Consider the following 12,725-nt stretch of genomic DNA (forward strand, 5'->3'; position numbering starts at 1 on the left):
GAGGCCCAGAGAGGGTAAGTCACTGGCTCAAGGTCACCCAAGAGGAGTAACTGTCGAAGCCTGATTCCATGTTCTTTCCCTAAAGTTGCTTGGTAAATGTCCCTGAGGTTATCATTACTGCTGTGATTCTGTATTCACTTTCCTTAATTGAAGACTGAAGAAGTTAAGCCTGGACCAAAACAAGATTTTCCGGATCCCGTACCTACAGCAGGTTCAGCTCCGAGATGGGTCTGGAGACTGGGTTGGAGGCAGGGGGACTTCCAGGAAAGAGCCCCAATCTATGCTGCAGCCCAAGTCGTGGATATTTGAGGCCTCGGATGACCAACTGGATTATACTGTACTGCCCATGAAAAAGGATGTTGACCGGACAGGTTAGTGATACCACTTGTTGCAGATGCTAGACCCATGGTGTGATAAGCTTCCAAGAGTTTATTCTGAGAGTCTGTGGCTCCCTGGGGAGCTGCTGCTTTTCAACTGCTGAGCCAGGGGAGATCGCAGTCCTACATGAACTATTTGTATAACTTCCTAACTGGTTCTGTCAGTCAAGATGCTTTTACAACCCAGTTACAAGTGGATTTTTTCCTTTTTATCTCAAATAACGAGAAACTGAGAAGTGAGGCTTTCCAGAGATGGTTAATTCTGGGGTGCATTGATATTCTCAAGGGGCTCAGGCTCTTTCCATCCTCTCCTCTCCATCCTTGGCCTGCTTGCTTGTCCTTCTTGCTTGTTCTTTTAGGCTGGTTCCCACTGAGGTCTCAAGGTTGCTACCACAGTCCCAAGAATCACATCCAGATGGCAACATTTGGAGGCAGAAAATGAAAGAACCGTTACCTTTATTATAAACCAAAATCCCTTTAATGCATGAGTGTATTTGTGGATTACATATTCTGCTCCACTGATCTAATTAAATCTCTATTACGGTGCCAATACCACACTGTTTTTCCTTAACATTTATTTTAAATTGAGGAATAATTTACATAGAGTAAAATACAGAAATCTTGTGCAGAGCTTGAGTTTTTACATATATATATACTCTTTTAACTATCACCCATATTACAATATAGAACGTTTTCAACATCCCATGTGGTAACCTCCCAATCAGTATCTCCTCTAAGAATAACCACTGTTCTGACTTCTGTCAACACAGATGAGTTTCGCCTGATTTGAAATTCATGTATCACTCAACGTTAAATCTGTGGGATTCATTCATGTTGTTGCCTATGTCAGTGGTTCATTCTTTTTTTTTCTCTTATTTATTCCATTTATACCACAATTTATTTACACTTTTTACTGTTGATAGACATTTTGGTTATTTCTATTTGGGAGCTATTATGGATAAAGCTGCTGTGAACATTTTTTTACACATCTTTTGGTGGACATAAGCACTTGCTTCTGTTGGGTATGTACCCAGGAGTGGAATTGCTGAGTCTCAGAGTGTAAAATTTGTTTAGCATTAGTGGATACTGCCAAATACTTTTCCAGTGGGGTTGTAGCAATTGTCGATCCCATATTAATGTAAGAGATTTCCAGTTATTCCATATCCTCACAAATACTTGGTACCATCAGTCTTTTTCATTTTACTGGTTTTGGTAGATAGGTAGTGATATCTCATTGTGGTTTTGATTTGCATTTCTCAAGTGACTAATGATGTTGAGTACCTTTTTATATGTTTATTGGTCACTTTGATATCCTCTTTTGGAAGTGCTTATTTGCCTCTTGGCTGTATTTAAATTGGATTGTGTAGCCTTTTTGTTGTTGTTGTTGATTTGAGTCCTTTATGTATCCTGGATACAAGTTCCTGGTAGATCCATATATCACAAAAATCTTTTCTCAGTCTGTGACTTGCTTTTTCATATTACTGGTGAATTTTGGTGAACAGAAGTTCTTAATTTTAATGAAATCCAATTCATCAATCTTTATAGTTAGTGCTTTCTATTTCCTGATCAAGACTTTTTTGCATGTCTCAACTTATGAAGATATTTTTCTATATTTCCTTCTAGAAGCTTGATTATTTTAGTTTTTATATTTGGTCTCTGATCTATCTAGAATTATTTTTTGTATATAGTGTGAGGTAGAGTCAAAGTTAACTCTTTTATATGGATATCTGATTGACCCAGCACCATTTGTTGAAAAGACTATAATTTTCCCCACTGAGTTGTTGGGGAGGCATTGTGGTAAGGCGGTGACAGTGTATGTATCTAAACAACTATAGCTTTGTAACAAGTTTTGAGAACTGATGGTGAAATTCTACAGCTGTGATGTCATTCTTCAAAATTGCTACAGGTATTGTAAGACCTTTGCATACAAACAGTATGCAAATTCTATGCAAATTTTAGAATCAGCTTATCAACTTCCAAACAAAATCCTGCTAGAATTTTGACTGGAATTGCATTGAACCTACAGACCAATTTGGAGAGAATTGCCTCATTAAAATAATATATCCTACCATTTTTTAGATCTTTTAAAATTCTTCTCAACAATGCTTTGTAGGCTTCAATGGCAAGGTTATGCGTATCTTTCATTAGATTTATTCCTAGGTATTTGGTCTTCTTTATGCTATCATCAGTGGTATTGCTTTTTTATATTTCATTTCCAATATTGAACATGTATCCAGTAACCTTTCTAAATTCACTTATCACTTTTAGTCATTTGCAGGTTCTTTCGGATTACCTATGTTCACGATCATGACGTTTACAGATAATGACCATTTCATTTATTCTCTACCAATCTTATGCCTCTTATGCCTTTTTATTTCTTTATTTCACTGGCTAAGACTTCTAGTACGATGTTGAGAGAAGTGGTGATAGTGGACATCCTTGTGTTGTTCCCAACCCCAGGGGGAAACTGTTCAGTATTTCAAAATTATGAGTTAGCTGTAGATATTTTTGTAAATGCCTTTTATCAGATCAAAGAAATTTCTTTGTTTTCCTAGTTTGCTGACAGTTTTTATTATGCATGGGTATTGAATTTTGTCAAATGCTTTTTCTGCATCTATTGAGACAATCATGTGATTTTTCTTTAATCTATTAATATGGTTCATTACATTGATTTTTTTTTAAGTTCAGTTAATATCTGTCACCATACCTAGTTACAAAAAAATTTTTTTCATGTAATGAGAACTTTCAAGATCCACTCTCCTAGCTACTTTCAAATACACAATACAGTACTGTTAACTATAGTCACCGCGCTATATTCATTACATTCCCATATATAACTGGGAGTTTGTACCTTTTCACCCCCTTCACCCATTTCGCCCACCCCCCACCCCCTGCCTCAGGCAGCCACTAGTCTGTTCTTTATATCCATGGGCTCAATTTTTTTGTTTTGGTTTGGGTTGGTTTTTGTGTTTTTCTTTAGATTCCACATTTAAGAGAGATCATATGGTATTTATCTTTTTCTGTCTGGCTTATTTCACTTTACATAATGCCTTCAGGGCCTAACCATGTTGTTGCAAATGGCAAGGTATCATTCTTTTTTATGGCTGAATAATTTACATATGTGTGTGTGTGTACATATGTATAAAATCACATTTTCCTTATCCATTTGTCCATCGATGGACACTTAGGTTGTTTCTGTGTCTTGGCTATTGTAAATGATGCTGCCATGAACATAAGGGTGCATTTTATTTTCTTTGGGTAAATACCCAGAAGTGGAACTTGTAGTTCTGTTTTCAGTTTTTTTGATGAACCTCCATACTGTTTTCCATAATAGCTGCACCAATTTACATTCCCACCAACAGTGAACAACAGTTCCCTTTTCTCCACATCCTCGCCAACACTTGTTATTTCTTTTCTTTTTGATAACAGCCATTCTGACAGGTGTGAGGTAGTATCTCATTGTGGTTTTGATTTGCTTCCCCTTGATGATTAGTGATGTTGAGCATATTTTCATGTACCTGTAGGCCATTTGCATGTCTTCTTTGGAAAGATGTCTATTCATATCCTCTTGATTGTTTGGTTTTTTGCTATTGAGTTTTCTGAGTTTTTTAAAAATATATTTTTGGATAGTAACCCCTTGTCCAGATATAGAATTTAAAAATATGTTCTCCCATTCAGTAGGTTGTCTTTTCATTTTGTTGATGGTTCCCTTTGCTGTGCAAAAGCTTTTTAGTTTGATATAATCCCACCTGTTTATTTTATATCAATTTTTGAATGTTGAACCAGACTTGCATTCCCAGGATAAACCCCACTTGGTCATGATTTAACTTGCTGATTGATATTTTGTCAAGGATTTTAAAATCTATGTTCAGGAGATATGTGGGTATATTATTTTCTTTTGTTATAACGTTCTTGTCAGGATTTACAGTCAGAGTTATGTTTGCCTCATAAAATGCATTTGGAGAAATATTCACTGTTTTTCTGTTGCTTGGGAAAGTTTGTATAAGATTGAGATTATATCTTCCTTAAATTTTGGAAGAATTCACCATGAAGCCATCTGAGCCTGGGTTTTCCTTTGTGGGAAGAGGTTGGAATTATTAAAATTCAGAAGCTTGGAAGAGAAGCCCTTTAGAGCTTGGCTGCTGGTGTCTCTGAGCTCAGAGGGGCCTCATGGAGCTGAGACCCCAAATCTCTGCAAGGAGGAGACTGACTGGCTGGTGCTGATATCCCTGAAGCTGGTTTATAAAGGTTAGAAAACTGCAAACTGGATTCAGCTGCTGCTGGGGAGAGACTTGCTGAAACTCTCATGAAGTGACATTACTCCAGCGACATTCATATCACAAGCAGTCGGGAAACCCATGGGAAGCAGACTGGTGGAAGCAAGCCTCTTCTTCCTCTTCCAGCTTTGCAGTCTTCCTCTAGCCCCAACCCCTATTGTCAGAGTCTAACAGGAAAGCAACTGGCAAAGCAGAAGAATGGTTTTCAGAACCCCAGCTCCAACACCCCAAAGCAGAATAGAGAAGAGTGGGTTTGGCAGTAAAAAATAATAGCTTAATAATTGGCACAATTATGTTATTCAGATTTTCCCCAAGATTATTTTTGTGTCTACTTGGTTCGTTAACTTTGGAAAGAGGTATATTAAAGTCTCTTACCACTATTGTGGGTTTGTCAGTATCTCCTATGTTTCTGGCGCTTTTTATTATTAAATTGGTTCAGTTCCATTATGAGGATCATGACTATTACCTAGTACATTGTATCTTTTAATCACTGTAAAATACTCCACCTTATCTTAATACTTTTGGCCTCAGCCTGGGCCTCGATTTGGTTTGATATGAACACTTATTTTGTAATATCTTAAAAACAATATAACCCTCCTATTTTCCCCAATATAGGTCTTTTTTTAATAGAAGAATTTAACTCACATTGTGATTATTGATGTTTTGATTTATTTCTATCATCAGTAGTGTATATTTTCTTTTTTAAACGTTTAATATATATTCTTTTTTTTCCTTTTTTAAATTAAAATATAGTTGATTTACAATATTGTATTAGTTTCAGGTGTACATCAGAGTGATTCAGTTACACATATATATGTATATATCTATATTCTTTTTTCCTGATTCTTTTCCATTTTAGTTTATTACAAGATAGTGAAAATAGTTCCCTGCGCTATACAGTAAATCCTTGTTGTTTATCTACTTTATATATAGTGGTATGCATCTGTTAATCCCATACTCCCAATTATGCCTCTCCCTTCTTCCCCTTTGGTAACCATGAGTTTGTTTTCTATATCTTTGAGTCTGTTTCTGTTTTGTAATTAAGTTCATTTATACTATTTTTTAGGTTCCACATATAAGTGATATCATATATTTGTCTTTCTCTGTCTGACTTACTTCACTTAGTATAATCTGTAGGTCCGTGTGTGTTGTTGCAAATGGCATTATTTCATTCTTTTTTATGGCTGAGTAGTATTCTATTTGTGTGTATCACATCTTCTTTATCCATTCATGTGTTTATGGACACTTAGGTTGCTTCCATGTCATGGCTATTGTAAATAGTGCTTCTATGAACATTGAGGGTGCATGTTTCACTTTGAATTAGAGTTTTCATCTTTTCTGAATATATGCCCAAGAGCGGGATTGCTGTATCATATGGTAACTCCATTTTTAGTTTTTTAAGGAACCTCCATACTGTTTTCCATAGTGGCTGCACCAATTTACATTCCTACCAACAGTGTACAAGGGTTCCCTTTTCTCCACACCTGCTCCAGCATTTATTATTTGTAGACTTTTAGATGATGGCCCTTCTGATTGGTGTGAGGTGATACCTCATTTTAGTTTTGATTTGCATTTCTCTAATAATTAGCAATGTTGAACATCTTTTCATGTGCCTGTTGGCCACCTGTATGTCTTCAATGGAGAATGTCTATTTACGCCTTCTACCCATTTTTTTGATTGGGTTGTTTATTTTTTGTTATTGAGTTGTATGAGCTGTTTGTATATTGTGGATATTAACCCATTGTCAGTTGCATCATTTGCAAGTATTTTCTCCCATTCTGTAGGTTGTCTTTTTGTTTTGTTTTATGGTTTCCTTTGCTGTGCAAAGGCTTGCAGTTTGATTAGGTCCCATTTATTTATTTTTGCTTTTATTTCTATTGCCTTGGAAGACTGACCTAAGAAAACCTTGCTGTGATTTATGTCAGAGAATGTTTTGCCTATGTTCTCTTCTAGGAGTTTTATGGTGTCATGTCTTATATTTAAGTCTTTAAGTCATTTTAAGTTTATTTTTGTGTATAGTGTGAGGGAGTGTTCTAACTTCATTGCTTTACATGTGGCTGTCCAGCTTTCCCAACACCATTTGCCAAAGAGACTTTCTTTTCTCTATTGTATGTTGTTGCCTCCTTTGTCAAAAATTAATTGACTATAGGTGTGTGGGTTTATTTCTGGGCTCTCTATTCTGTTCCATTGATTTATATGTCTCTTTTTGTGCCATACCATGCTGTTTTGATTACTATAGCTTTGTAGTATTGTCTGAAGTCTGGGAGCCTTATTCCTCCAACTTTGTTCTTTTTTCCTCAGGATTGCTGTGGCAACTTTGGTCTTTTATGGTTCTATATAAATTTTAAGATTATTTGTTCTAGTTCTGTAAAATATGTCACGGGTAATTTGATAGGGATCGCATTAAACTGTAGATTGCTTTGGATAGTATGGCTATTTTAACAACATTCCTTCTTCCCATCCAAGAGCATGGTATATCTTTCCATTTCTTTAAATCATCTTCATTTCCTTTATCAATGTTTTATAGTTCTCAGCATATAAGTCTTTCACCTCCTTGGTCATGTTTATTCCTAAGTATTTTACTCTTTGTGATGTGATTTTAAAAGGGATCTTTTTTACTTTCTCCTTCTGATATCTCAGTTAGTGTAAAGAATTGCAACTGATTTCTGTATGTTAATCTTGTATCTTGCTACTTTGCTGAATTCATTTATCAGTTCTAGTAGTTTTTGTGTGGAGTCTTTAGGGTTTTCTATGTATAGTATAATGTCATCTGCATATAATGACAAGTTTACCTCTTCCCTTGCAGTTTATTTATTTATTTTTAATATTTATTTATTATTTTTTTTATTTTGGCTGTGCTGGATCTTAGTTGTGGCACGTGGGATCTTTTTTCTTTTTTTTTTTTAGTTTCAGCATGCAGACTTCTTAGTTGTGGCATGCGGACTCTTAGTTGCGGCATGCATGTGGGATCTAGTTCCCTGACCAGGGATCAAACCTGGGCCCCCTGCATTGGGAGCGTGGAGTCTTATCCACTGGACCACTGGGGAAGTCCCTCCTTTCCCATTTAGATACTTTTTCTTTCTTTTTCTTATCTGATTGCTGTGGCTAGGACTTCCAATACTGTGTTGAATAGAAGTGGTGAGAGTGGGCATCCTTGTCTTATTCGAGATTTTAGCTGGAAGGCTTCCAGCTTTTCACAGTTGAGTATTATGTTGGCTATAGGTTTGTCATAAATAGCTTTTATTAATTTGAGATACGTTCTCTCTATACCCACTTTTGGTGAGAGTTTTTATCATGAATGGATGCTGAATTTTATCAAATGCTTTTTCTGCATCTATTGAAATGACTGTGTGGTTATTGTCATTTCTTTTGTTGATGTGGTGTATCACATTGAGTTGCGTATGTTGAACCATCCTTGAAACCCTGGGATGAATCCAACTTGATTGTGGTGTGTGATCTTTTTTATGTGTGGTTGGATTCTGTTTGCTAATATTTTGTTGAGGATTTTAGCATCTGTATTCATCACAGATATTGGCCTGTAATTTTCTTTTTTGGTAGTGTCTTTGCTGGTTTTGGTATAAGAATGATGGTGGCTTCAAAGAATGACTTTGGGAGTATTCCCTTTTCTTCAGTCTTTTGGAAGAGTTTGAGAAGGATAGGTATAAGTTCTTTGTATCTTTGGTAGGATTCCCTAGTGAAGCCATCCAGTCCTAAACTTTTGTTTGTAGGGAGTTTTTGTTTTTGTTATTTTTTTTAAATTACAGATTCTGTTTCACTTCTAGTGATCAGTCTGTTTAGATTGTTTCTTTTTGATTCAGTTTTGGTAGGCTGTATGTTTCTAGAAATTTGTCCATTTCTTTTAAGTTGTCCATTTTCTTGGCATATATGTGTTCATAATACCTTCTTATGAAATTCATATTTCTGTGGAATTGGTTGTTATTTCTGCTCTTTCATTTCTTATTTTGTTTATTTGGGTCCACTTTTCTTGGTGAGCCTGGCCACAGGTTTGTCGATTTTGTTTGTCCTTTCAAAAAAAACAACTCTTGGTTTTATTGATATTTTTTCTATTCCTTTTTTATTTTATTTATTTCCTCTCTGATCTTTGTTATTTTCTTTCTTCTGCTGACTTAAGGTTTTGTTTGTTTTTTTCTAATTCTTTTAGGTTGTAGGTCAGGTTGTCTATTTGGAATTTTTCTTGGTTTTTTTTTTTTATTGGAGTATAATTGCTTTATATTGGTGAGTTAGTTTCTGCTTTACAACAAAATGAATCAGTTATACGTATACATATGTTCCCATATCTCTTCCCTCTTGCGTCTCCCTCCCTCCCACCCTCCCTATCCCACCCCTCCAGGCGGTCACAAAGCACTGAGCTGATCTCCCTGTGCTATGCGGCTGCTTCCCACTAGCTATCTACCTTACGTTTGGTAGTGTATATATGTCCATGACTCTCTCTCGCTTTGTCACAGCTCACCCTTTCCCCTCCCCATATCCTCAAGTCCGTTCTCTAGTAGGGCTGTGTCTTTATTCCTGTCTTACTGCTAGGTTCTTCATGAAATTTTTTTTTCTTAAATTCCATGTATATGTGTTAGCATATGGTATTTGTCTTTCTCTTTCTGACTTACTTCACTCTGTATGACAGACTCTAGGTCTATCCACCTCAGTACAAATAGCTCAATTTTGTTTCTTTTTATGGCTGAGTAATATTCCATTGTATATATGTGCCACATCATCTTTATCCATTCATCCGATGATGGACACTTAGGTTGTTTCCATCTCCGGGCTATTGTAAATAGAGCTGCAATGAACATTTTGGTACATGACTCTTTTTGAATTATGGTTTTCTCAGGGTATATGCCCAGTAGTGGGATTGCTGGGTCATATGGTAGTTCTATTTGTAGTTTTTTAAGGAACCACCATACTGTTCTCCATAGTGGCGGTACCAATTCACATTCCCACCAGCAGTGCAAGAGTGTTCTCTTTTCTCCACACCCTCTCCAACATTTATTGTTTCTAGATATTTTGATGATGGCCATTCTGACTGGTGTGAGATGATATCTCATTGTAGTTTTGATTTGCATTTCTCTAATGATTAATGATGTTGAGCATTCTTTCATGTGTTTGTTGGCAGTCTGTATATCTTCTTTGGAGAAATGTCTATTTAGGTCTTCTGCCCATTTTTGGATTGGATTGGTTTTTTTTTGTTATTGAGCTGCATGAGCTGCTTGTAAATTTTGGAAATTAATCCTTTGTCAGTTGCTTCATTTGCAAATATTTTCTCCCATTCTGAGGGTTGTCTTTTGGTCTTGTTTACGGTTTCCTTTGCTGTACAAAAGTTTTGAAGTTTCATTAGGTCCCATTTGTTTATTTTTCTTTTTTTTTTCCATTTCTCTAGGAGGTGCGTCAAAAAGGATCTTGCTGTGATTTATGTCATAGAGTGTTCTCCCTATGTTTTCCTCTAAGAGTTTGATAGTTTCTGGCCTTACATTTAGGTCTTTAATCCATTTTGAGCTTATTTTTGTGTATGGTGTTAGGGAGTGATCTCATACTTTTACATGTACGGGTCCAGTTTTCCCAGCACCACTTACTGAAGAGACTGTCCTTTCTCCACTGTACATTCCTGCCTCCTTTATCAAAGATAAGGTGACCATATGTGCGTGGGTTTATGTCTGGGCTTCCTATCCTGTTCCATTGATCTATCTTTCTGTTTTGTGCCAGTACCATACTGTCTTGATTACTGTAGCTTTGTAGTATAGTCTGAAGTCAGGGAGCCTGATTCCTCCAGCTCCGTTTTTTGTTCTCAAGATTGCTTTGGCTCTTCAGGGTCTTTTGTGTTTCCATACAAATTGTGAAATTTTTTGTTCTAGTTCTGTGAAAAATGCCAGTGGTAGTTTGATAGGGATTGCATTGAATCTGTAGATTGCTTTGGGTAGTAGAGTCATTTTCACAATGTTGATTCTTCCAATCCAAGAGCATGGTGTATCTCTCCATCTATTTGTATCATCTTTAATTTCTTTCATCAGTGTCTTATAATTTTTTGCATACAGGTCTTTTGTCTCGTTAGGTAGGTTTATTCCTAGATATTTTATTCTTTTTGTTGCAATGGTAAATGGGAGTGTTTTCTTGATTTCACTTTCAGATTTTTCATCATTAGTGTATAGGAATGCCAGAGATTTCTGTGCATTAATTTTGTATCCTGCAGCTTTACCAAATTCATTGATTAGCTCTAGTAGTTTTCTGGTAGCATCTTTAGGATTCTCTATGTATAGTATCATGTCTTCTGCAAATAGTGACAGCTTTACTTCTTCTTTTCTGATTTGGATTCCTTTTATTTCCTTTTCTTCTCTGATTGCTGTGGCTAAAACTTCCAAAACTATGTTGAATAAGAGTGGTGACAGTGGGCAACCTTGTCTTGTTCCTGATCTTAGTGGAAATGCTTACAGTTTTTCACCATTGAGGACGATGTTGCCTGTGGGTTTGTCATATATGGCCTTTATTATGTTGAGGAAGGTTCCCTCTGTGCCTACTTTCTGCAGGATTTTTATCATAAATCGGTGTTGAATTTTGTCAAAAGCTTTCTCTGCATCTATTGAGATGATCATACGGTTTTTCTCCTTCAATTTGTTAATGTGGTATATCACGTTGATTGATTTGCGTATATTGAAGAATCCTTGCATTCCTGGAATAAACCCCACTTGATCATAGTGTATGATCCGTTTAATGTGCTGTTGGATTCTGTTTGCTAGTATTTTGTTGAGGATTTTTGCATCTATGTTCATCAGTGATATTGGCCTGTAGTTTTCTTTCTTTGTGACATCCTTGTCTGGTTTTGGTATCAGGGTGATGGTGGCCTCGTAGAATGAGTTTGGGAGTGTTCCTCCCTCTGCTATATTTTGGAAGAGTTTGAGAAGGATAGGTGTTAGCTTTTCTCTAAATGTTTGATAGAATTCACCTGTGAAGGCATCTGGTCCTGGGCTTATGTTTGTTGGAAGATTTTTAATCACAGTTTCAATTTCAGTGCTTGTGATTGGTCTGTTCATATTTTCTATTTCTTCCTGATTCAGTCTTGGCAGGTTGTGCCTTTCTAAGAATTTGTCCATTTCTTCCAGGTTGTCCATTTTATTGGCATAGAGTTGCTTGTAGTAATCTCTCATGAACTTCTGTATTTCTGCAGTGTCAGTTGTTACTTCTCCGTTTTCATTTTTAATTCTATTGATTTGAATCTTCTCCCTTTTTTTCTTGATGAGTCTGGCTTATGGTTTATCAATTTTATTTATCTTCTCAAAGCACCAGCATTTAGTTTTATTGATCTTGCTATCGTTTCCTTCATTTCTTTTTCATTTATTTCTGATCTGATTTTTATGATTTCTTTCCTTCTGCTAACTTTGGGGTTTTTTGTTCTTTCTCTAATTGCTTTAGGTGCAAGGTTAGGTTGTTTATTCGAGATGTTTCCTGTTTCTTGAGGTAGGATTGTATTGCTATAAACTTCCCTCTTAGAACTGCTTTTGCTGCATCCCATAGATTTTGGGTCATCGTGTCTCCATTGTCATTTGTTTCTAGGTATTTTTTTATTTCCTCTTTGATTTCTTCAGTGATCTCTTGATCATTTAGTAGTGTATTGTTTAGCCTCCATGTGTTTGTATTTTTTACAGATCTTTTCCTGTAATTGATATCTAGTCTCATAGCGTTGTGGTTGGAAAAGATACTTGATACAATTTCAATTTTCTTAAATTTACCAAGGCTTGATTTGTGACCCAAGATATGATCTGTCCTGGAGAATGTTCCATGAGCAATTGAGAAAAATGTGTATTCTGTTGTTTTTGTATGGAGTGTCCTATAAATATCAATTAAATCCATCTTTTTTAATGTATCATTTAAAGCTTGTGTTTCCTTATTTATTTTCATTTTGGATGATCTGTCCATTGGTGAAAATGGGTTTAAAGTCCCCTACGATGAATGTGTTAACTGTTGATTTCCCCTTTTATGGCTGTTAGTATTTGGCTTATGAATTGAGGTGCTCCTATGTTGGGTGCATAAATAATTACAATTGTTATATCTTCTTCTTGGATCGCTC

The 12,725-nt window shown here is 36.0% G+C and overlaps 1 protein-coding gene across 1 annotated transcript in view; it reads left to right on the forward strand.

Annotated features, from left to right (window-relative positions):
- XRRA1 (X-ray radiation resistance associated 1) overlaps positions 1-12,725 on the forward strand; it is a 100,415-nt gene that overhangs the window by 46,356 nt on the left and 41,334 nt on the right. Inside the window, exon 10 of the mRNA XM_060018278.1 lies at positions 154-371. Coding sequence (XP_059874261.1) covers positions 154-371 — 218 coding nt within the window. The remainder of the gene's footprint in view (positions 1-153; positions 372-12,725) is intronic.

The sequence above is a fragment of the Delphinus delphis genome, chromosome 8 (assembly GCF_949987515.2).
Source record: "Delphinus delphis chromosome 8, mDelDel1.2, whole genome shotgun sequence".
Taxonomy (NCBI): Eukaryota; Metazoa; Chordata; class Mammalia; order Artiodactyla; family Delphinidae; genus Delphinus; species Delphinus delphis.